Source organism: Artemia sp. Qi Xiang Cuo, chromosome 5 (genome assembly GCF_049724085.1).
Source record: "Artemia sp. Qi Xiang Cuo chromosome 5, ASM4972408v1, whole genome shotgun sequence".
NCBI classification, from domain to species: Eukaryota; Metazoa; Arthropoda; class Branchiopoda; order Anostraca; family Artemiidae; genus Artemia; species Artemia sp. Qi Xiang Cuo.
This window is the reverse complement of record NC_142798.1, coordinates 26637585-26661701: the sequence shown is the minus strand read 5'-3', so window position 1 is coordinate 26661701 and position 24117 is coordinate 26637585. Positions and strand designations below refer to the sequence as shown.

At 34.8% G+C, this 24117-nt stretch overlaps 1 protein-coding gene across 1 annotated transcript in view; it reads left to right on the top strand.

Moving 5' to 3' along the window:
- Positions 1-24117, top strand: part of LOC148951984 (lysosomal alpha-mannosidase-like) — a 397289-nt gene that overhangs the window by 235766 nt on the left and 137406 nt on the right. The window contains exon 6 of the mRNA XM_089089462.1: positions 1814-2087. Within this exon, the coding sequence (XP_088945588.1) occupies positions 1814-2087 (274 nt within the window). The remainder of the gene's footprint in view (positions 1-1813; positions 2088-24117) is intronic.

The following is a 24117-nucleotide window of genomic DNA, read 5'->3' as shown; positions in this document are numbered from 1 at the left end:
TCGATTTAACATATTCCCTCTTTATTTTTGTTTGAAAAACTTTTTCGGAAGAAGCTTGTTTCTATTTAACTTACAATAAAAGTATTTTTTTTAGCTAAGATATTCTATTTAAGGTACAGCAATAAAATTTTACGCCATAGGTCGAATATCACATTCCGAAATGGAAACTCAGACTGCCAATATGTCTAGTTAAGTTGGTGAAAAATAAAAGAATACACAAAATAAGTGAAATGCAAAAGGTGACTATATGCTTAAATTCTAGATTAGGAGAAAAATAAAGAGCAAAATGCATTTTTCAGTATCTGTTGAGGGGGGGGGGGGGGGCAAATTTGTTGTTTTTTCAATTTTGTCAATGAAAATACTCAATAAAGGCATTTGTCTTGGAAATACCCCAAAAAAAGGTATTTTTTAAACTCCATGGGGAGGGAAATAAAATGTGGAGGGGAAACTGATGGAAAATTTCATTGTGCTTGCAACTAGTGGTGTTTGATTTTCTGTCTGCTGACTCAAAGCAACAAAAACTCTGCTTGAGGTACCGGAAATGATTCTGGACCATTTTTCTGTCCTATATGTGGTATATTAAAATTGACCTAGCAGTGAATTTTCTATTTGGAATTTTCTTTCTGTGGAAGTTATAATCGCCAGAAGTTTCTCATCGTGTCATCGAAAGCACAGAAATACTACAAACTGTTAAAAGTGTTAAAACTGTTAAAAGGGGCGGGGGGGAGGGGTACAAAACGCATCAAAAATTGGATTAAATGTATTTTTGTTACGTTTTTATGAGTCTATTTTTTGGGGGGGGGGGGAGGGGGGGGTTAAAACCCCGTCCATATTGGTCTCATGTGCATTATAAAAGTTATTTACTTGTGTTGTATTATGTTTAATATTGTGTTGTGTTGGTTTTGCTGACTAAATTGGTCAGAAACACTTTTTACTATAGTAAATTCGTGTTTAAACCTTCTAATATCACGAGCCCCCCCCCCCCAATTAGGTCAAAACGGGGTTTACATTATCTTCTTTAAAAAAGTACTGAGGATTGTTAAAAATAGATGGATGGAATCGTAAAATTAATTTGGAATGATTCAAAGAAGTCTTGAAACTGTTTTTTTTTTTTATCTCTATCTGATATCCTTTTCCTCTTTCTTACCTTGTTCATTTGACTCAATTTTGTTCGATAGGCTTAGCATTTGATACTATTGGCTTATCAAGTTCCTATATGGTGAACGAGTATTCGTATTTAGCAAAATACAGTGAAGCTAGAATCCCAAGCGCTGCAGTTTCCAAGCGCTGCAGTAACAAACATACAGCAGTCGATGCCCATTCATATGAAACATGAAAATAAACGGAAAAGAGAGATTAATAAAAAGAAAATAACCAGAAATAATCAATTATAATATTTTTAAAAACCCAACTAGTCTGAGTTGCTGACAAAAAAACACACCTCTCAGGATCCTAGATGGTGGATGATGCAGTAATCCAAAGCACTGGTAATAGCATGATCTGGAAAGTCAATCCTGTTAATTCTAGGCCTTGCATGATGGGCATAGTTTCATAACTATACGCATGAAAATTCATAACAAATTTATCAGACAAATGCTTCGATGTAATATCATGAACTATATCAAACATCAAAGAAAGCTTGCAAAGACTAGATAGTCCTAGATGGACATAACATTCGTTTTGCAATATAAAAATCTTTTGAAAACTGGATTCCCAGCACCATATAATATTTCAATATCCTAACCCTAGCTTTATTTTTGTTTTAATTTTTCATATCGTCATTTGATTATTTACTCTGTTCTTTGTTTAATAGGGATGGCGTTGGAAAAGAGGTTGTATCACGATTCACGACGGACCTTCACTCAAAAAGTATATTTTTTACTGACAGTAACGGAAGACAAATAGTAAAACGAAAAAGAAATTTTCGTCCGACATGGAAATTGAATGTCACTGAGCCCATATCTGGAAATTATTACCCTCTTAATTCGTTCATGTATATTGGTGACTCTTTTGGAAGAAGAATTGGCGTTGTTGCGGACCGTGCAGAAGGCGGGACAAGCCTGAGGGACGGAGAACTTGAATTAATGGTATTTGACAGCTATTCCTTTAGTAAAGTTTACAATGGGTTAAAAATAGTAATTCAGCGAGAAACAAAAACTATTCTGTATTGGAATCTAGACAGACACGCACTTCATTAAGGTTTTAACGTTACGCACAAATTTCAACACCTAGGACAAACAGTAAGCCCAAATATTAAACAAAACAGAAGGATCCGTGGACATACAAAATTTTAATTAGTAAATGTAAGGCATCATAAACTCAACAACCAAAAGGCAATTCAAATCAAATAAATTTTTCCAAATTACTCTTCATCATCTAGGGCTCATCAGAGATATACCACTGGTCACTATGGGCTATGAAGCCTTAAATTCCTGACCCAGGCATAGTGGCGCGTCTGTCATATGCTGGTAAATATGGTATCCCTATGACAGGTGATATTTTTGAAATACATGTATATTAGTGTAATTATTTTCAGGAGTTTCGAAAAGTATACGTATAAAAGTAGGCCATATCCATCCTCATTCACTGCAAACAAGCGAATAAGAAAAACAAAAGTAAACTGAGTCCTTGCTTCAGGGACCAAGGGTGAAACAGAAAGTTGATTATTTTATTGGTTCACAGCAACCGTTATAAAATTTGTCTTAATTGTTTAATTTCTATTTGTCTATATTTTGTCAGTTTATATTTCTTAATGTTTTGTTGTCCCTGAACCTAATTTCATTGAAGTGCTTGTGATGGTTGTTGTTTACTTCATTTTTTTGACACGAACTTATATTCGGTGATGTATCGCTTGTGAAAAGTTTTAAAATAAAGCATTATTCTATTCTAAATGTATCCCATGCCCGTGTGATTACCGTATAAAGTGGCATATGGACAACAAACCCTAATCAAAGAAACAAAAAGAAAAATATCCCTTAATATTATTTGATAATTAGATACATATTTACTTACAAGCTCATTATATTGAAGGCTAGATTTAAAAAAAAATAATTCGTTTAAATATATAAATTAAACTAAAAAAAACAGCACAATGTCAATTTCAGTTTACTGTAGATTCTATTAACTTGTCTGGTTCGCTTACTGTTGTTTTGTGAAAAGAAAATTAACGGTCAAAATATAAATGAGAATATCATAAAAATTGAATGTTTATCCTTGTGTATGCTGACCTGATACCAGAAAAAGTTTAGGTCTACATTAATAATTTAGGTTTTACTGGCATTATATAAATGTAATTCTGGCTCAGCGCTTGGGCATTACTAACAAGTCCAATAGCCTATGACAATTTATTTTCTTTGGTGCTAAGGTGTAGCAAATGTCAACAAATCCCTAAACAAAGCTGAAAATGTCAAAGTTAATTTGTCTTCCAATTCTCCGAGGCTTCGGAGCAGCAAGTATTGGTATTTGAAAGAGCTACACTAAAAATTAAAACGACCAGAAATTAATCGATATTAGAGGGGGGGAGTTCCCCTCCCTTACAGCGATCTTTGCACAAAAGCTTGAAATATGGCACCAGAGCTTTAAGAACGACGGCTCAAACACAAGGTTAAACAAAATGAGATAAAAAGTATTTATCACAGTCCTTCAAGAATGAAAGATCCTAGTGCTATGCATTTGAATAAGAAATAAAATTTTCAGTTCACTTGCTTCAGTAGGCAGTCGGGAAATAAAACATTTACTGTTATTCATTAACAAATTTTTAGTTTTAATTAGTTCTTCAGTCTCACTTGAAAAAAAAACCTATCAGTTAGATTTAATTTTATAAGGAAGACCATCGATTGATTGAAAGTAAAATCGTTATCTTAAAGAATAAAGGAAGCATTTTCTTTTTTTTCCGTAAATACTAATAAATTTGAAGAAGTAAGTGGTTAAAATCGTAATTGAGAAAATTCAATAATAGATAAATGTCTGCAGTGCTTCTTCTGTTGCCGTATTTCTCCTAAGCAAATTGAATTCCCTGAATTCTCACAGAAAATTAACGTTCGTAAATATACCATTTTTAATGCAACATACACATATTTGATTGTAATTTACGGAAATTACTGGGGATATTTCGAAAACCCAATTTTCTTTTTGGGTAAATTAGGGAAGTCCGAAAAGCTCTGGGATACTAAAAGCACTGATTGTATGTGCTAAAAGACCTTCAGGCTGTCGCTCAGGAACTTCTAATTTTTTTATGTTTTTTTCTTTAATGTGGATAGTCTACATTTTTTTTTTTTTTTTGCTTTTACAGCAAGCTTTTCATCATCTAATTCCTGAAATTGAAAATCATTAATGACACAAGGGGGGAATAACTTGAAAAAAGCCATGCAAAGGATTATTCATAGAAGATATATATGCAGCAGATTCTATGCTTCTTTTTTTAGTGGTTTTCGGGTAATCAAATTTAGAAATATTGTTCAGAATTGAAACGACATAAATGGTTGATTTATTATGTGATAACGACGTGCTCATCTATTATTTCTTTTACCTGGGTCTGATAATAGGCAGCGCAATAGCGCTGCCTAAGTAAACAACGATGTTGGCATCGTTCTTTACTATTGTTCATTGTTCATTTTACTGTTTAACTGTATTGTTCATTTTTTTTTTTGGCTTAGACCAGGGCACTTCGTATTGAAGGAGTTGTCGTAGAAACTTCAAAAAGGGCTCACTCGATTGGAAAATGGAATGGGTAGTGCCCTTTTTAATAGTCGAAAGTGATTGGAAGACGACTAACACCCTTTCCACGCCCACCATTTCCCCAAAGACATTCAATCAAAATTTTGAGAGAACCATTTTGTTCAACGTAGTTGATTTCCAAATTGAAATTATGTTTTTGAGGAGGATATTCCCACCACAGCCTTCAGGGCAAGGGTTGTAAGTTATGCTTTGGGGGCATATAAGGTTTTTATAGAAAGCTTTGTTGTAGAAACTTCAAAAAGGATTCATTCGAATGGAAATTTAAAGGGCTTTTGCCCTTTTTAATAGTCGAAAGTGATTGGAGGGCAACTAACCCCCCTCTCACGCCCACCTTTTCCCCAAACACATCCAATCAAAATTTTTAGATAGCCATTTTGTTCAACATAGTTGAAAGTTTTGGAAATTAGGTCTTTAAGGATGACAACCTCCCCTCCACAGCCCTCAGGGCAAGGGTTGTAAGTTATGCCCTAGGGGCATATAAGGCTCTTATAGAAACCGTTGTCGTAGAAAGTTCAAAAAGGGCTCATTCGTTTGGAAATTGAAATGACATTTGCCCTTTTTAATAGTTGAAAATGATTGAGGGCAACTAACCCCCTCACGCCCACCATTTCCCCAAACACAAACAATCAAAATTTTGAGATAGCCATTTTTTTCAACGTAGTTAATAGTTATGGATATTATGTCTTAGAGGATGACAAACCCCCCCCCCCCAACAGCCCTCAGGGCAAGGGTTGTCAGTTTGCCCTTTTTAGTTGTTGAAAATGATTAGAGGGCAACTAACCCCCTCTCATGCCCACCATTTCCTCAAACACAAACAATCAAAATTTTGAGATAGCCATTTTTTCAACGTAGTTGAAAGTTCTGGAAATTATGTCTTTGAGGATGACACCCCCGCCCCCACAGCCCTCAGGGCAAGGGTTGTCAGTTATGCCCTGGGGGCATATAAGGCTTCTTATAGAAAGTGATTTTGTAGAAGCTTCAAAAAGGGCCAATTCGATTGGAAATTGAAAGGGCTAGTGCCCTTTTTAATAGTCGAAATGATTGAAGGGCAACTAACCCCCCTCCCACGCCCACAATTTCCCCAAACACACCCAATCCAAATTTTGAGATATTTTGTTCAACGTTGTTGAAAGTTCTGGAAGTTAGATCTTTGAGGATGACAATCCTCCCCCTCAGAGCCCTCAGGACAAGGGTTGTAAGTTATGCCCTGGGGACATATAAGGTTTCTATAGAAAGTTTCGTTGTAGAAATTTCGAAAAGAGCTCATTTGATTGGAAATTGAAAGCGCTAGTGCCCTTTTTAATGCTCGAAAGTGAATGGAGAGCAGCGAACCCCCCTCTCACGCCCACCATTTCCCCAAACACATTCAATCAAAGTTTAGAGATAGCCATTTTAATCAACGTAGTTTAAAGTTCTGGAAATTATGTATCTAAGGATGACAATACCCCCAAAGCCCCCAGAGCATAGGTTGTAAGTTATACCCTGAGGGCATATTAGGTTTTTATGGATTGTGTTGTCGTAGAAACTTCAAAAGGGAATCATTCATTGGAAATTGAAAGGGCTAGGGCCCTTTTTAATAGTCGAAAGTGAATGGAGAGCAACGAACCCCCCTCTCACGCCCACCATTTCCCCAAACACATTCAATCAAAGTTTAGAGATAGCCATTTTAATCAACGTAGTTTAAAGTTCTGGAAATTATGTATTTAAGGATGACAAACCACACAGAGTCCCCAGGGCATAGGTTGTAAGTTATGCCCTGGGGGCATATTAGGTTTCTATAGATTGCGTTGTCGTAGAAACTTCAATAGGGAATCATTCAATTGGAAATTGAGAGGGCTAGTGCCTTTTTTAATATTCAAAAATGATTAGAAGGCAACTAACACCCCTTCCAAGCCCACCATCTCAAACACATCCAATCAAAATATTGAGATAGCCATTTTGTTCGGTTGAAAGTTCTGGAAATTATTTCTTTGAGCAGGACACTCCCCCCTCCAGTCTTCGGGGCAAGGGTTATAATTTATATACCCTTGGGGCATATAAGGTTTTTATTGAAAACTTTGTCATAGAAACTGGAAAAATGGCTCATTCGATTGGAAATTCAAAGGGCTAGTCCCCTTTTTAATAGTCGAAAGTGATTAGACGGCAACTAATCCCCCTACCACGCCCACATTTTCCCCAAACACATCCAGTCAATATATTTAGATAGACATTTTGTTCAACGTAGTTTAAAGTTTTGGAAATTATGTCTTGGAGGATGACAAACCCCCACAGCTCTCAGGGAAAAGGTTGTAAGTTCTACCATAGGGACATATAAGGTTTTTATAGATAGCGTTGTCGTAGAAACTTCAAATGGGGCTCATTAAACTGGAAACCGAGACGGCTAGTGCCCTTTTAGTAGTCGAAAGTGATTGGAGGGTAACTAACCCCCTCTCACACCCACCACTTCCCCAAACACATCCAATCAAAATTTTAAGATAGCCATATTGTGGAACGTAGTTGAAAGTTCTCGAAATTAGGTCCTTGAGGATGACATCGCCCTCCCCCACAGCCTTCAGGGTTAAGGTTGTAAGTTATGCCCTGGGGATGTTTTTATAGAAAGTGTTGTCGTAAAAATTTCAAAAAGGGCTCATTCGATTTTAAATTTAAAGGGCTATCGCCTATTTTAATAGTCGAAAGTATTTAGAGGGAGAATCCCCCCCCCAAATCCATCATTTCCCCAAACAGTTCCGATCAACATTTTGATATGGCCATTTTGTTCAGCGTAGTTGGAAGGCCATGAAAGTATGTCCTAGAGGATGAAAATCCTCCCTCCATAGCCCTCTGAACAAGGGTCGTAAGTTATACCCATGGGGCATATAAGGTTTTTATAGAAAGTTTTGTCGTAGAAGCTTCAAAAAGGCTCATTTGACTGGATATTGAGAATACTAGTGCGTTTTTATTATTAGAAAGTGATCAAAGGGCAAAGTCCCCCCCCCCTACGCCCATAATGTCCCCAAACACTTCCAATCAAAACTTAGAGAAGCCATTTTGTTCAGCGTATCAGAGCGGTCTGAAAATCATGTCTTAGAGAATAACAAAACCTCTAGCCCTTAGGGTTGTAAGTTATGTCCTGGGGACATATGATGATATTTTTTTTGTAGAAAGCATAGCCATATGAACTTCGGAGGGGGCTCTTTGGATTGGTAATCAGACGTTCTAGTGTTTTTTTAAGAGTAAAAGTAATTGGAGGGGGGCTACCCCCTCCCCCTCCCCACACACACACATAAACACGTCGTATCGTCCCAAAATGCATCTAATAGAAATTTTGAGATATATATTCTATTCAAAATGGTCTAAATATCATATAACAAGGCCTTTGGGGTTGAAAAAATTCCCAGTAACTAGGGGCAAGGGTTGTAAGCTATTCTTAGGGGGTATTTAAGTTTTTTATGGAAGGGACCGTTGTTTAACTTTAGAAGAGTCTCAGTCTTTTTCCCTGAAAAAGACTATGTCAATATAAAACGAACAGAAATTAATTAAAAAAAACTTTTTCAACAAAATAAGTTTTTCAAAAAAAGTAAAGAACTCCATTAAACCAAAATGAAAGAAAATAGAATCAAATAATCTACCAAGAATACAACTACCACAAATCAGTATAAATAAATAAATGAAACCCAAAACAAACAGAAATTAAAATAAATAAGAGTCAAACTCAAAACGAGGAGAAATTAGTATGAGTAGGGTTCTAAACCCCAAGCTTTCTAAAGCCGGAATATAATTTGTACTTTACTGGAAAAAACTGGAGAAAATTCTTTCATATTTTTTCACTTTTCTAACTTTAAGAAATCAAAGGTCAATTAAGATTTTAAGGAATAAATATCAGCATATGTACATTAAACTGACAATGCAGATTTTTTTCAGTAAATTCATTTGAATTTTTTTCAGTAAAGTACAAATTATATTCTGGCTTTTAGAAAACTTGGGGTTTAGAACCCTGCTCATACTAATTTCTGCTCGTTCCGAGTTTTACTCTTATTTATTTTAATTTCTGTTTGATTTGGGTTTTATTTATTTATTGATACTGATTTGTGGTAGTTGTGTTCTTGGTATATGATTTGATTCTATTTTTGTTCATTTTGGTTTAATGGGGTTCTTTAATTTAAAAAAAACGTATTTTGTTTAAAAAGTTTTTTAATTAATATATAGAAAAGGTAGTATTAAGAGTAGCTTTGACACGAATCTGTGCTTTAAAGGAAATTAGGATAAATTGAAACGTATCAGTTTACTTTGTTATATTATGTTATCCGCATTATTTGATATGATAAAGAAGAAAAACGAAAATTTAAAATAGCTTTAACCGCTTGTTGTTTTTAACTTTCATGTTTAAAGAGGAATTCCTTCTATCTGGCTTCCCTATGATAAGGAAAATGTAGACTGGAAAAAGAAAGTAATATTTTTAAAGTTTGTCATTTTGAAACAGAGGAAGTTGGTCTTGATGGTAAAGTATATATTGCCAGAATCAAATAATATTTCCTGACCAAATAAAAGTCCCATTATCAAGTATCAACTACGCTGCACGAGACAGATTTACTTTATCTTACAGAAAAAAGTAGTCCATTTCTTAATCAATGGAGCAGATGTTAAAAATTTCTCTCCTGGACAAACTGAGAACAGAATGTTTTCTGGGAAATTAACGGCCATCCTTCTTATGGGTTTTCACATCAAGTTCAAATTCAGCAATGGCACCTATTTTGGGAAAGAGATCTTTTGAAGTAAAAGTAAATCCTTAATGTGCCCTCCTTTTATCACCTGCTTGTCACCATGATTAAAAATGTAATAGTGAGATTTACTAGAATAGGTTTTGACTTCGTACTCGATAAAATCATTTGTTACTTTTCCATCGGTGATATTTTTAGTATTGTGAGGAGATACGCATTGGGGGAGCGGGATAGAAATAAAAGCAGACTTCAAAGCCGTATCCCTTTTAGGAAGTGACAACCAGGATGCAACTGGCTTGCTGTTTTTCTAGTAGCATTGGTGATTTCCTTGGCTTTGTGAAACTGAAATTTATCAAATTTCAGATGCAACTGTAATGGGTCAGGGTTCCGAACTGCTAGCATCACGGTTAAACAAAAGAAGAAAGAATAGGGCACTGGACTTTGCAATCCATACCGGGGTAATGATCTCTGTTTTATGGCACTTCAGCAAGGAAATGGAATGGGGGAGGGGGGGGGGGCTAGAGGCCAACAATTATGTGTTTTTGCACAACGTTCCTGTTTACCTACCCCAGATTTCTCCAGGCACCCATTTAGAGTGCTCACAGAGTCTAGCCACTGACCCCGCTTCTAAACGAAATAACCTGCGATACCATGACTCGAATCCCTGTCCTTACGAGCAAACGATTTCAAGTCTAGTGTACTAACCACTGGGCTAATCACTGTTGGTGCTGTGTTAATTAGAAGAATTAGAACAATTCAAAACAAGCTGAATAACAATTTACCGAAACTTTGATTTCAATTAAAAGTTAAAGTTTACTTGGGTCCAACCTGAAATTTTCCGATAGTCAGAAGAGTTTTAATTCAACTATTTTTTTATTCATTATAAAATGGTTAGGGCTATATTAGCATGCAGAATAATGACTAGTTTGAATGACCGTACTCAAATGGGCCTATTGCCCACCTTTGAGAAAGGCGGCTTTTCCACCAAGTGATGCTAGATTGCACTAGCTCTCTTTCAAACAATTCGTGGTAACGAACTGAAAGGAGTGACACGGTCTAATAGTAGCTGAAACTCAAAAATAAAATATTTTTTTAACAATACATAAATAAAATCGAAATCGCTTTTTGTTGTGATTCTAAATAAATAATATTCATCAAACCCATCAAAAGCTATGAACCTTGAAAATATTTCGCAGATTTTCATAACAAGAGGGCAAAAACCCTTCGAAGAACAAGTAATTCTTATGAAAATTACACCACCAAGTTCAGCATATCAGGTAACCTTATAGTCGAGATTTGAAGATCCTATCTACAAAAATGTTGAATTTTGCGTTTTTTTTTCTTTTTTTCCTTTTTTTTAGAAGGATGATCGCAGATGCGTGTTTATTTGCGTTTTTCCCAGGGATTATCGTATATGTGTTTTTTTTTTCCAGTCTTAGAAAATCATGGCGCTCACTCGAACTGAAACTAAACGTTCTTGTTCCCTTTTTAAATATCCAAAGGGATTGTGCCACAGCAAAGTGACGTTTTCTGTCTTTTGTCGCACAAAACTGAACGGCACAAAACTTTAAAATCCCCGGAAGGGAAACGGATTAAAAATTATCGAACGCCTGTGTATGGGTTTACCAGCTTCAGAGGCAGTAACGCCGCCCGTTGGCACGTTCGTTCCTAAGGACTACTACTGCTAACAACCCACCGCAGCACCAAACCACCTGAAGCCAACACAGCGGATCACGCTCCTACTCTATACTATTCTATTCAGAGCCTCCCTCTTTAAACCCTCCCAGGAGGTTCCTTTTTCCCCTAAATCTTTCTTTATGACATCCTCCCGCCCCAACCGCAAATGACCTGCTTCCCGTTTAGCCCTAGGTGGTTGGCCAAAAAGGACAATCTTCGACAATCGGGCATCCTTCATCCGCAGAACGTGCTCTTGCCATCTCACCCTTTCTCTCATTATTGCCCTAGGAAGTGGGATTGAACACAAGCATTCACTTAATGTTTGATACAATTATATAAAGTGATATGTGATTACACACTAGTTATCATCAAGGAGGACCGCTGAGTCACTGTTCAGGTGGTGAAGGGCCTAAAACTTAATCTGCATCATTTCTAAGTCTAAAAAGTATCTTCATACAAAGTAATTTGCTTACTACAGAAACTGGGCTAATGCCTCTATAATTACCACATTCACTCTTATCATCTTTCTTATGGAGGGGTTTACTTAAAGTTTTCAAAAATCGCTAGTTACATCCTCTTTTTCGACAATCACATTCGTAGTCTTCAGTAATTCACCTCTAACTTCACAACCCCTGTATTTCAAATCTCCTTTACCACACTATCATCACCTTTGGCCTCATTATTTTTCAGTCCTTTTAGTTCTATCTCCGACTCTTCTTCGCAAAATAGATCTTCCTTTGTTTCCAAATTGTCACAAAGTTTCTTATTCTTCTCTATATAATTCCCTGTGAATTTAGCACGGCTAAACACAATTGTCAAAATCTTCTGTCCATCTCTTTTTAACACTTTCATCGTCACTAATTGAGACTCAGTTTCAATCTTTAACTAGGACAAGTCCCAAATGACTACGTCCTATTTCTTTACGTAGCCATGCAATACTATTATGCCGCCTGGCCATATTTAAACCTGGGATCCTGTCTTATTTCTCCTTGTAAATGTAAGTATTAGATAAAAAAAAAAAAAATTCCCACTGAAAGTAAGTAGCACCATTAAAACTTAAAACGAACAGAAATTGTTACGCATATGAGGGGGATTGCCCCCTCCTCATAACCTCGCTCTTCATGCTAAGTTTTTTAGTACTTAAAAAAAAAGCTTCTTGCTATTCTAATTAATTGATCCTTGTTTTTCTGGAGTTGTCCTTGAAGATCTGGGACAAAAAGTCAGACTTTGACGTAAAGAGTGAGGTATTGATGAGGGGGTACCCCACTCATACACGTAATAACTTTTGTTTGTTCAAAGTTTTAATGTTGAAACATTGAAGAAACTTGTTCTTTCAGTTGAAGAAACTTGTTTTTTTAAATTTAATTGCTGATCATTTTTTAAATAATACTAGAAAATCCCGCTCCTCCTCCACGGAAAGATTCAAAATTTCCACTGAAAAGTTCAACCCCCGGAAACTTGACTCCCCATGGAAATTCTCCCTGTAGAAAATTCCCCGCAACCCCTCCCCCGCCCAAAAAACGTATGCATACTTCCCAATAACAAATACTATACGTAAACGATGGGCGAATTTCATACCTTAAAGACCATTCCAAGAGGTTATGGGGGGGGGGGATCATGTTATCTAGAAAAGCTTAGTTACTGGACCTTCCAACTATGCTAAACAAAATGGCTATATCCAAATTTTGATCGAACAACTTTGATAAAAAGACGGGTGGGAGGGAGACTAGCTACCCTAAAATCTTTTTGGTCAATTAAAATGGGCACGAGAACTTTTGATTTCTGTTCGAACGAGCCCTCTCCTAATATTCTGGGGCCACTGGTTTTATACAATAACCCCGGGGAAAAAACCAACACGCAATCCGTGATTTTTCCTTTGGCAAAAAATGCGAAATTTGACATTTTTGAAGATGGCAGTGTTCTCTGACACGCTGAATTTGATAGTGTAATTTTGATTCAGACTCATTGATTTTTAGGGGATGTTTCCCCCTTTGTTTCGAAAATCAGGCAAATTTTATCAGGCTTGTGGCCTTCGATGGGTAGAACTAAATGATTTTTTTATACTTGGAATCACCATAACAAGCTGATTCTTTTGATGTAGCTATTGATATCGAGATTCCGTTTTTTTTTAGAGTTTCGGTTACTATTTAGATGTGTCGCTCTTTGCTTACAGTTCACTACCATGAACTGTTTGAAAATCTATATGAGTCACTACTATCTCAGTCAGCCATTTCTACAGGGGCACCTTACACTTTGTGCTTTCTAGTAGTAATTTTAACAACTCGAATTCTATTTTTTAACACCTACCCAACCTTAGCAAGACTAAGAAGCTTTCTAATTCATCACGAATACCACTCCCCCTCTATTTAAGCTATTTAAAATTATCAGAAAACTGAATTGAGTTTCCCAGTTCCAGAGACAGTGATGACGCTTGGTGGCGCATTCATTCCTAAAGATTCGCGTAGTTCATTCTAGATAAACGGTTAAAATACCACTAAGTTGAAATTATGTAAAGTGATGTATAATTGTGCATCAGCTATTGAGAAGCGCCACTGGGTCATTGTGTAGGTGAGGGGAAGTTCGTGATGCTTCAAAAAGTTTATTTTATCTCCAAATATCATAGCTCGTCGCGAGCCATCAGATAAATGTAGAAGTGAGGCGGTGAATGATATAAGTTACTCTCTATTCTTCCAGCATTTGTATTGAGCCTGCGGGGTGATAGCTCCCTTCATATTACAGAAAAGTCTTGTCTGTGTAGCACAGAACATTACACTCATATGCTTGTCGGCATGTGAATGCCAATACTAAAGGGTGCAGAGGCGGGAGGGGCATCTTAAGTGTCATTATGGAATTTCCCATGAGGAGGAGGAGGCAAGTGTTACCAGAGACGTGTTTTTTAAAGGTGTATGAATATCAAAGTATAATCACCTACGGAACAAGTACTGACAAAACTCTCCAAAAGTGACCCCGCGTACCTCAGCGCCTCTAGACGCAAAATGTTGTACTGCTTAATCGCTCCGAGCCAAAGTACTTTGCTCCGGCCAATAATTATGCTAGAGCGTGATTCAGGCGCCGAGTGACCGAGATGAATTGTGTAACTACGGTTTTTAGTTGCCAGGTTCGCATAGGTATACAAAGGGTCACTTTTTTTGTGTGGGGAGGATAGGTTTTGTCAGTACTTGTTCCGTAGGTGATTATACTTTGATGAATATAAATTTTGGGTTTAAAGCTTATCTTTCTTTTATAAAATTTTGACAGTTTGTGGCGACAAATTGGAAGTCAGGAGCAACTCATGCAACTTGTACCAGAACTCTAAAAGCGAGTTTGATAGCAATATGTGTATTAGAATAATTTAATTTTTATGGTGATTCAAAATATATAAATTCACTAAGTTTAAAGTTATCCAAAAAAATTTATGAGCCTGAGAAAATAAGCCCCATTTAAGACAAAAGAAAAACTTCTACAAATTGGCGAGTGATTTTGAAATAAATTAGACCGTCACATTAAGCATATCAGTAAACTCTTTTGTAGAGATTTGAAATCCTGTTTACAAAAAGGCGAAATTATTGTTGTTGTTTAAAAGTGTATTTTGTTTTTAGAAAAATATCTGTAATCATCTGAACTTCCATTTACTTCATAAGAAAAAAAAATAAAGCATTTTTTAGATAGTGGTTTTAGGGTTCTCATACATATTGAATCTCATTGCATAATTTCTGTAATTTCTGCTTAATTTCTGTTCTTCAGCTGCTCCCTCTAGTAGCTCAGTGTGTTGATGCTCTGCTGGGCAATAATGGGCTCCGGGATCGATTCTCCCTGAGGTAAGGTCGGGTGACACACTCGCCATTTTTGTCCTTATGAAAAATACCAAGCAATTTAAAACATTGATTCTATACCCTATGCGCCAGCAAGGGCTTTGAATGATATTTTTCTTTTTTAAACTTCTTCATCTGCACTGAGGACAACTTGCTCATTACTACAAGTGGAATAACAGTGGTAATTTTTTGCAAAGTGGTAAGTTTTGCAAATTTTTAAGTGCTAATAGAATTTAATGAGCAAATTTAAAATAAATACATTTTGCATATTAAATATATATAAATATATTGTACCGTTATCAAAACTTTGTTTTTTTTAGTTTCGGTTTCATTTAACAAGTACTCTCTTCCCATAAAACTGCGACTCCTCAACGACAATGTCATGTCAGTTATGTTATATGGTAGCCAGTGCCGGGAATTTGATGTAAAGATAGAAGAAAGACTGACAGCGCTCAAAAATGTGTTAATTTGCATGAGGTGCAAATTAAACATCGCTGGTAGCAAAATCTCGGTAAAGCTGAGATTCTTCGGAAAACTGGCCAGCTGCTTATTTCTGAAGTGATGTAGAAAAAAAGATGGAGAATTCTTGGAAAGATCTTTCGGATTTAGAAGACATGAATCTTGGAACGACTACAGTAGAGGTCTAAGTACCATTTTGCATGATGCCCTAGGAATTCCCATACTATTTGCGTGATGCTCTACACCTTTTCAAAGAGAGTCAGAACTCCCTCACACAGTTTCACATGCACATTGCAAAAAAGCATGCAAAAACCAATAAAGTGATTAAACACGTTTTGAAACTATAGTCAAGGTTGTATAAGAGAATTAGACTGTTTTTTTTTTTTTTTTGGCAATTGACATTTTTTTTGTGATAAGAAGTACCATTCATTGCGATCGTAACTCTATGGTGTGGATGACATGAAAATAAAATTTTAACGAGAAATGTCTGAAAAGTGCATGGATGCTACAATCAGAATTGTTTGATTGACATTTGCAAAAAGGGATAAGGGATTCGCGAATTGGACTGTATGAACAATCTTATTCGAATAATAAGGGGAAAAACAGAGCTAGATAGCATTAGCGAATTGGATCGTCTTAAGATGGAGAAAAAAAAGGGATGGTCTTATGACTTAACCTAGCTTTACTTTTTCGATGTGTACTGTATAATACATAAGTGGTGTTTGAACATTGTTGTCAATTTAAAATAGAGTTTAACGTTATACTATACTAAAAAGTTGATACTAAGAGAGATGTAGATGGCAAAAAAAGAATTTTAATAACGAATAGCTTTAATTCTTCGATGTGTACTGTATAATACACATGTGGTTTTTGAACAGTGTTGTCAATTTAAAATAGAGTTTAATGTTATACTAAAAAGTTGATACTAAGAGAGATGTAGATGGAAAGAAAAGGATTTTAATAAGGGATAAATTTACTTCTTCGATGTGTACTGTATAATACACAAGTGGTGTTTGAACATTTTTGTCAATTTAAAATTGAGTTTAATGTTATACTCTACTAAAAAGTTGATACTAAGAGAGATGTAGATGGCAAGAAAAGAATTTTAATAACGGATAGCTTTACCTCTTCGATGTGTTCTGTTCTGAATAATTTTTTTTTATCAACATCCTTTGTCAGATACATCAAATAAAATTGACAAAATATAAATTTCAGAATCAGTAAATGCTTTAACAACCGGACAATCTTTTTTTCTCTTTTTTATCACAAACAATTTTCAATGTGTGCAAGGCAGAGCAATTTCATCATAAATTCCACTGTTTAATGCCCCCCTCTGGCCCTCCCCACCCCCGGCCAGCCACAGCAGGCCCCGCTTCCCGGCCCGCCGTAGCGGACCCCGTGGTGTTTCCCGGCCCGTCGCAGAAGGCCCCGCGTGCCGGAGGGGGCATTAAATAGTGGAATTTATGAAGAAATTGCTCTGCCTTGCACACATTGAAAATTATTTGTGATAAAAAAGAGAAAAAAAGAATTGTCCGGTTATCGACACTAGCTAGTTTATTGCATGTATTAAATCAGAAGATGTTTTCCGTGAAACTATTGCAGTTTCTATAAGAATGGATGGATTTTTATCCAACATAAAAATCAAATTTAATTTTCATTGAATACTATTCATTTAAACTTAAAACATGTTGAAAGATAGTTCTTGTGAAACTATTGCCGATTTTGTAAAAATGACTAAATTTTTATCCACCATCTAAATCAAAATGAGTTTTCATTTAACGATTTTTTATAAAATTATAAAAGGTTAAAAGAGACTTCTTGTTAAACTATCGCAGTTCTTTTAAAGTTGATTGGATTCCAAAATCAAAATGAATTTGCACTTAATACTTGGCATATAAACTTAAAATACGCTAAAAGATTGTTCTCGCGAAACTAATTTTTTTTTCATAGTTTCCTGAATTAAATTTCTGTATTGTGTATCCAAGAGGTGAATTCAAGAAAGAGTTTGTTACTTACTTACTTACTTACAATTTTTTCATAATGACATAATGATATATCCAACAACGGATGTTGATAAAGAATTTATTCATTCCGATACATAGATTTTGTCAATGTTATCCCATGGACCTGAGAAATGGATGTTGATATAGAATTTAATTACTCTGATACTTAGATTTTGTCAATTTTATCCAACATATCCGATAAAGGATGTTCTTAAAGCATTTACTAATTCTGAAATTTAGATTCTGTCAATTTTATTTGATTTATCTGACAAATGATGTTGATAAAAAAAAAAATTATTCACTCTGACACTTAGATTCTGTCAATTTTATTCGATGTATCTGACAAAAGATGTTGATAAATAAAATTTATTAACTCTAACACTTAGATTTTGTTAACTTTTTCCTATGTATCCGAGAAATGGATGTTGATATAGAATTTAATCACTCTTATACTTAGATTTTGTGAAATTGCTGTATTGTCTGTCTAGGAAGCGACTTCAATCGATAATGAATGTTAATAAAGAAGTTTTTCAATTTTTTTTCATAATTTCCTGAATAAAATTTTCTGTATTGTGTATCCAAGAGGTGAATTCAAGAAAGAGTTTGTTACTTACTTATGTACTTACTTACTTACAATTTTTTCATAGTGACATAATGAAATATCCAACAATGGATGTTGATAAAGAATTTATTCATTCTGATACCTAGATTTTGTCAATGTTAACCCATGTGTCTGACAATAGATGTATGCAAATTCCTTTTCTTACATCTCCGATGTTTTAACATACATTCTAAACGTCTGGTATGCTAGCTTACTCTAAAAATAATGAGCACATAACAATGTAATATTTTTAATGAAATAATGCTATGTAGAATATTAATACAAAAATATATTATGATACATTATTAATATCAATGATTAACTTTGGACATTTTGAATCTGTTCCATAAAATAGTTCACCATGTTCTCTCTTGATATTGTAAGTATTGTCTTCTCTTAGTTCGTAATCAGTAGAATAATCATTATTCCATTCTGAGTCATACACAATTTTTACTGGTGTCTCATCAACAGGCTCAATATTCTTTTCGTCTTTGGTATTATTTGGTTCATTGACTTTTTGATCAATGCCAGTAACGTTTGCTGGTGCTTTGTTTTTCATCAATTCATCTTTATAATCCATATTGATATTTTCTGACAATGCCCTTTTTATTTTTCTGGCAATTTTACTGTCTATTATCACATTATTTTTACACAGGTAACAGTTTCGGCACGTAGACAAGATATGGTTTACGACATTAGTAGAAGAGTAGGCCTTTATTTTATTGACCTTCTTTTGAATGCTAATACCCGAAAGCTGACGATTGGATGTATCAGTAGGTAATGTTTTATATGTATCAGTAGCAAGGAGTTGTCCTCTATCATCAACGATTATTTTTATGTTGGCATTCTCTTTAAGTGCAATCATCTCTGGACATCTCAATCTCGCACAACCACAAACATAAGAGTTCAATTTTTTCGGTATTCCAAAGAAATTTAATTCCTTACTGTCATGACAATGCAAGCATACATTTCCAATAGTGCTACCACTTGTACTTGTTTCATAGTTTAAATAATTCTCCTTGTCGGCATTCAATGCTACAATAACCTTGTTATGTGAACACACTTTATTAAAATGCTCCATCTTCACTTTTTTTTAAGATATGACTTATGTGTTTAACGTTCCACTGCGTAAAAAATACTGATTTAATACATACAATACAGTAGGTAGTGTCAATATCAGGACATAGAATACCAGTGGTAAAGCGACATCGTGTGTCTGACCAATCACAGAGTACAATTGTTAGAGCCGTAAGCATATTTTGTCATTTTAAGATACGTACAAAAAAAAAAAAAAGTTGAATAATTTCGAAGTTTAAAAAAATGGTTTGCTTTTATGAAAAAGATATTGAATTAGAATCATCAGTCCTCATCATTATGAGTATCCAAAATTGTACTTAAGTTTCAAGTTTGAGCCTGAGAATGATATTTTTCATAATTTTTTTACAAGAAACTAGATTTACCGGTCAAAAAGCATTTTCGTATCAGATTTTATGGAAAGTTTTATTTTTTGATCCATAAATTTACTTAAGTTACACAATTTAACCATAGAATTGTATTTTCCATAATCTTCTTAAAAAAAACTAGAGTTTACGGTGAAAAACCCTTATTAGCTCAGATTTTACATAAATAGTTTATTTTTCTATTCAAAACTGAACTTAATTTTAAACTCTGAACCAAACTATTATCTCTTCAATAATTTGCTTACAAAATAAAAGAGTTTGCGCTCAAAAACCGTTAATATTTGAGATTTTATAGAAAATGTTTAATTTTCGATCCAATAATGGACTTAAGCATCATCTATTAGCCAACGAAATGTATTTTCAATACTTGTCTTACACAAAAAACCATAGTTTACGGTCAAAAACCATTATTAGCTCAGATTTTACGGAAATACTTTATTTTTATAGGTTTCAGACAACAAATACCTACGAAAGACTAAGAGACCTAGTTAATAAAAGCCGGAAATAGCAAATTAACTGTCCAAAATTATAAGTTTCAGGCAACACAAAACTAAGAAATAATGAAAAATCTGACTATGAATAGTCGTAAATAGCACATTACACACCCCAAATCGTAAGTTTCAGACAAAACACACCTACGAAATACTAAGAAACCTTAGCTCAGAAAAGTCCGAAATAGTAATTTACATACCCAAAATCATAAGTTTCAGACTACATACACCTACAAAATACTGGGAGACCTAGCTCATAAAAGCCGGAAATAGCAAATTACACATCTCAAATCATAAGTTTCAGACAACACACACCTACGAAATACTAAGAAACCTAGCTCAGCAAAGTCAAAAATAGAAAATTACACACCACAAATCATAAGTTTCAGACAAAACACACCTGACAAATACTAAGAAAACTAAGCTCAGAAAAGCCCGAAATAGTAATTTAAATAACCCAAATCATAAGTTTCAGACAACACACACCTACGAAATACTAGGAGACCTATGTCATAGAAACCAGAAATAGCAAATTACACACCCCTAATCATAAGTTTAAGACAACACAACTCTACGAAATACTAAGAAACCTGGCTCAGCTAAGTCACAAATGGCAAACTGCACATTCCAAATCACAAGTTTCACACAAACCATACCAATGAAAGGCTAAGAATTCTAACTCATCAAAGTCAAAAATATCAAATTACACACCCCAAATCATAAGTTTCAGACAACACACACCAACGAAAGACTAAGAAATCTAGCTCAGAAAAGCCCGAAATAGTAATTTACATATCCCCAAATCTTAAGTTTCAGACAACACCTATGAAATACTAGGAGACCTAGCTCATAAAAGCCGGAAATAGCAAATTACACACCCCAAATCATAAGTTTCAGACAACACACACCTAAGAAATACTAAGACACCTAGCTCAGCAAAGACAAAAATGTCAAACTAGACACCCCAAATCATTAGTTTCATACAACACAGACCTATGAAAGTCTAAGAACTCTAACTGAGGAAAGTCAAAAATAACAAACTGCACACCCCAAATCATAAGTTTCAGACATAAAACGCTAACGAAAGACTAAGAAATCTAGCTCAGAAAATCGCGAAATAGTAACTTACATACCCCCAAATCATAAGTTTCAGACAACACACACCTACGAAATACTAGGAAACCTAGCTCATAAAAGCCAGAAATAGCAAACTACCCACCCCAAATTGTAGGTTTCAGACAACACACACCTATGAAAGGCTAAGAAATCTAACTCAGCAAAGTCAAAAATAGCAAACTACACACCCAAAACATAAGTTTCAGAAAATACACACCAACGAAAGACTAAGAAATCTAGCTCAGAAAATCCCGAAATAGTAATTTACATACCCCCAAATCATAAGTTTCAGACAACACACACCTACGAAATACTAGGAGACCTAGCTCATAAAAGCCAGAAATAGCAAACTACCCACCCCAAATTGTAGGTTTCAGACAACACACACCTATCCTTCTGCCATCAACCCATCTCCCCCAAAACACTTTTCGGCCATTTCTCGTTAAATATTTTATTTTCAAGTCATCCACACGGGTTTTTCGCTAGGAATTCAGCCCACAGTACAGCACTATAAGTACTCTACGACGCCCCGCTCCCATCACCCCACCACTTGTGTATTATACAGAACACATCGAAGAGGTAAAGCTATCCGTTATTAAAATTCTTTTCTTGCCATCTACATGTCTCTTAGTATCAACTTTTTAGTGTAGTATAACGTTATACTCTATTTTAAATTGACAACACTGTTCAAATACCACTTGTGTATTATACAGTACACATCGAAGAAGTAAAGTTATCCCTTTTTAAAGTTCTTTTCTTGCCATCTACATCTCTCTTAGTATCAACTTTTTAGTATAACGTTAAACTCTATTTTAAATTGACAACACTGTTCAAACACCACTTGTGTATTATACAGTACACATCAAAGAAGTAAAGCTATCCGTTAATAAAATTATTTTCTTTCCATCTACATCTCTCTTAGTATCAACTTTCTAGTATAATGTTAAACTCTATTTTAAATTGACAACACTTTTCAAACACCACTTGTGTATTATACAGTACACATCGAAGAAGTAAAGCTATCCGGTGTTAAAATTCTTTTCTTTCCATCTACATCTCTCTTAGTATCAACTTTCTAGTATAACGTTAAACTCTATTTCAAATTTACAACACTGTTCAAGCACCACTTGTGTATTATACAGTATACATCGAGGAAGTATGGCTATCCGGTATTAAAATTCTTTTCTTGAAATCTACATCTCTCTTAGTATCAACTTTTTAGTATAACGTTAAACTCTATTTCAAATTGACAACACTGTTCAAACACCACTTGTGTATTATACAGTACACATCGAAGAAGTAAAGCTATCCGTTAATAAAATTCTTTTCTTGCCATCTACATCTCTCTTAGTATCAACTTTTTAGTATAACGTTAAACTCTATTTTAAATTGACAACACTGTTCAAACACCTTTTGTGTATTATACAGAACACATCAAAGAAGTAGAGCTATCCGTTATTCAAATTCTTTTTTTGACATCTACATTCCTCTTAGTATCAACTTTTTATTATTGTATAACGTTAAACTCTATTTTAAATTGACAACAATGTTCAAACACCAGGTATGTATTATACAGTACACATCGAAGAAGTAAAGCTAGGTTAAGTGATAAGACCATCCCTTTTTTTTCTCCATCTTAATACGATCCAATTCGCAAATGTTATCTAGCTCTGTTTTTTCCCTATTATTCAAATAAGATCGTTCGTACAGTCCAATTGGCGAATCCCTTATCCCTTTCTGCAAATGTCAATCAAACAATTCTGATTGTAGCATCCATGCACTTTTCAGACATTTCTCGTTAAAAATTTTATTTTCAAGTCATCCACACCATAGAGCTACGATCGCAATGAATGGTACTTGTTATCAGAAAAAAATGTCAATTGCCAAAAAAAAACAGTCTAGTTCTCTTATACAACCTTGATTATAGTTTCAAAACGTGTTTAATCACTTTATAGGTTTTTGCATGCTTTTTTGCAATGTGCATGTAAAACTGTGTGAGGGAGTTCTGACTCTCTTTGAAAAGGTGTAGAATATCACGCAAATAGTATGGGAATTCCTAGGGCATCATGCAAAATGGTACTTAGACCTCTTTTGACTACAGCAGAGGCTGCTATGTGGGTGCCCATGGGTGCCCATAAGGGGGGTGCCTGCCCCCTCCCCTGGCTGAATGACAGTGTTATATATTTGTATTAATTAAAAAAACTTTCCACAAAATCAGTTTTCGAAGAAAAGTAAAGAGCTCTGTTAAGCCAAAAATGGGCAGAAATAAAGTCAAATAATCTTCCAAGCGTAAAACTACTACAAATACTATCAACAATTAAATGAAACTCAAAACGAACAGAAATTATAAGAAATTGCCGAGTCTAACTCAAGACGAGCAAAAATCAAGACCAGAACATAACTTTGGCTTTACTGAAAAAAAAAGAATGACCGCGGATTGTCAGTTTTATTTACCTATACTGATATTTATTCCTTAAAATTAAAAATGGGTAAAAAAAAGTGAGGAAAAACGTTTTTTACTTATTTAAGTAAAAAAAGTGAAAACATTAAAACATGTTTTGTTTTCAGGAAAGCGCAAATTATGTTCTGGTCTTGAGAAGGTACGGGGATTATCAGCCCTACTAGTGTTAATTTTTTCTCGTTTCGAGTTTGACTTGGCTATTTATTCTAATTTCTGTTCATTTTGAGTTTCATTTATTTATTGATAGTGATTTGTGGTAGTTTTACGCTTGGATGATTACTTGACTTCATTCCTGCCCATTTTTGGCTTAATGGAGGTCTTTACTTTTCTTTGAATTTTTTTTCTTGTGGAAAATTTTTTTTTTACTTGTTACCTTTTTGAAAGTTCACATGTTAATAGTTTGTTTTGATTTAGTTCAACGTCCGTCTAAATATTTCTTATCCGCCTAAATATTTCTTATATTTGATTACTGAAGATATTGTTATATTTTCTTTGGACTATTGGCTACAAAATGGCTGTCTCACAATTTTGATCGAAATTGTTTGGGGAAAAGAGGATATCAGGGAGAAGGAGGGGGAAGGCTATTTTCGCTCCATCACGCTG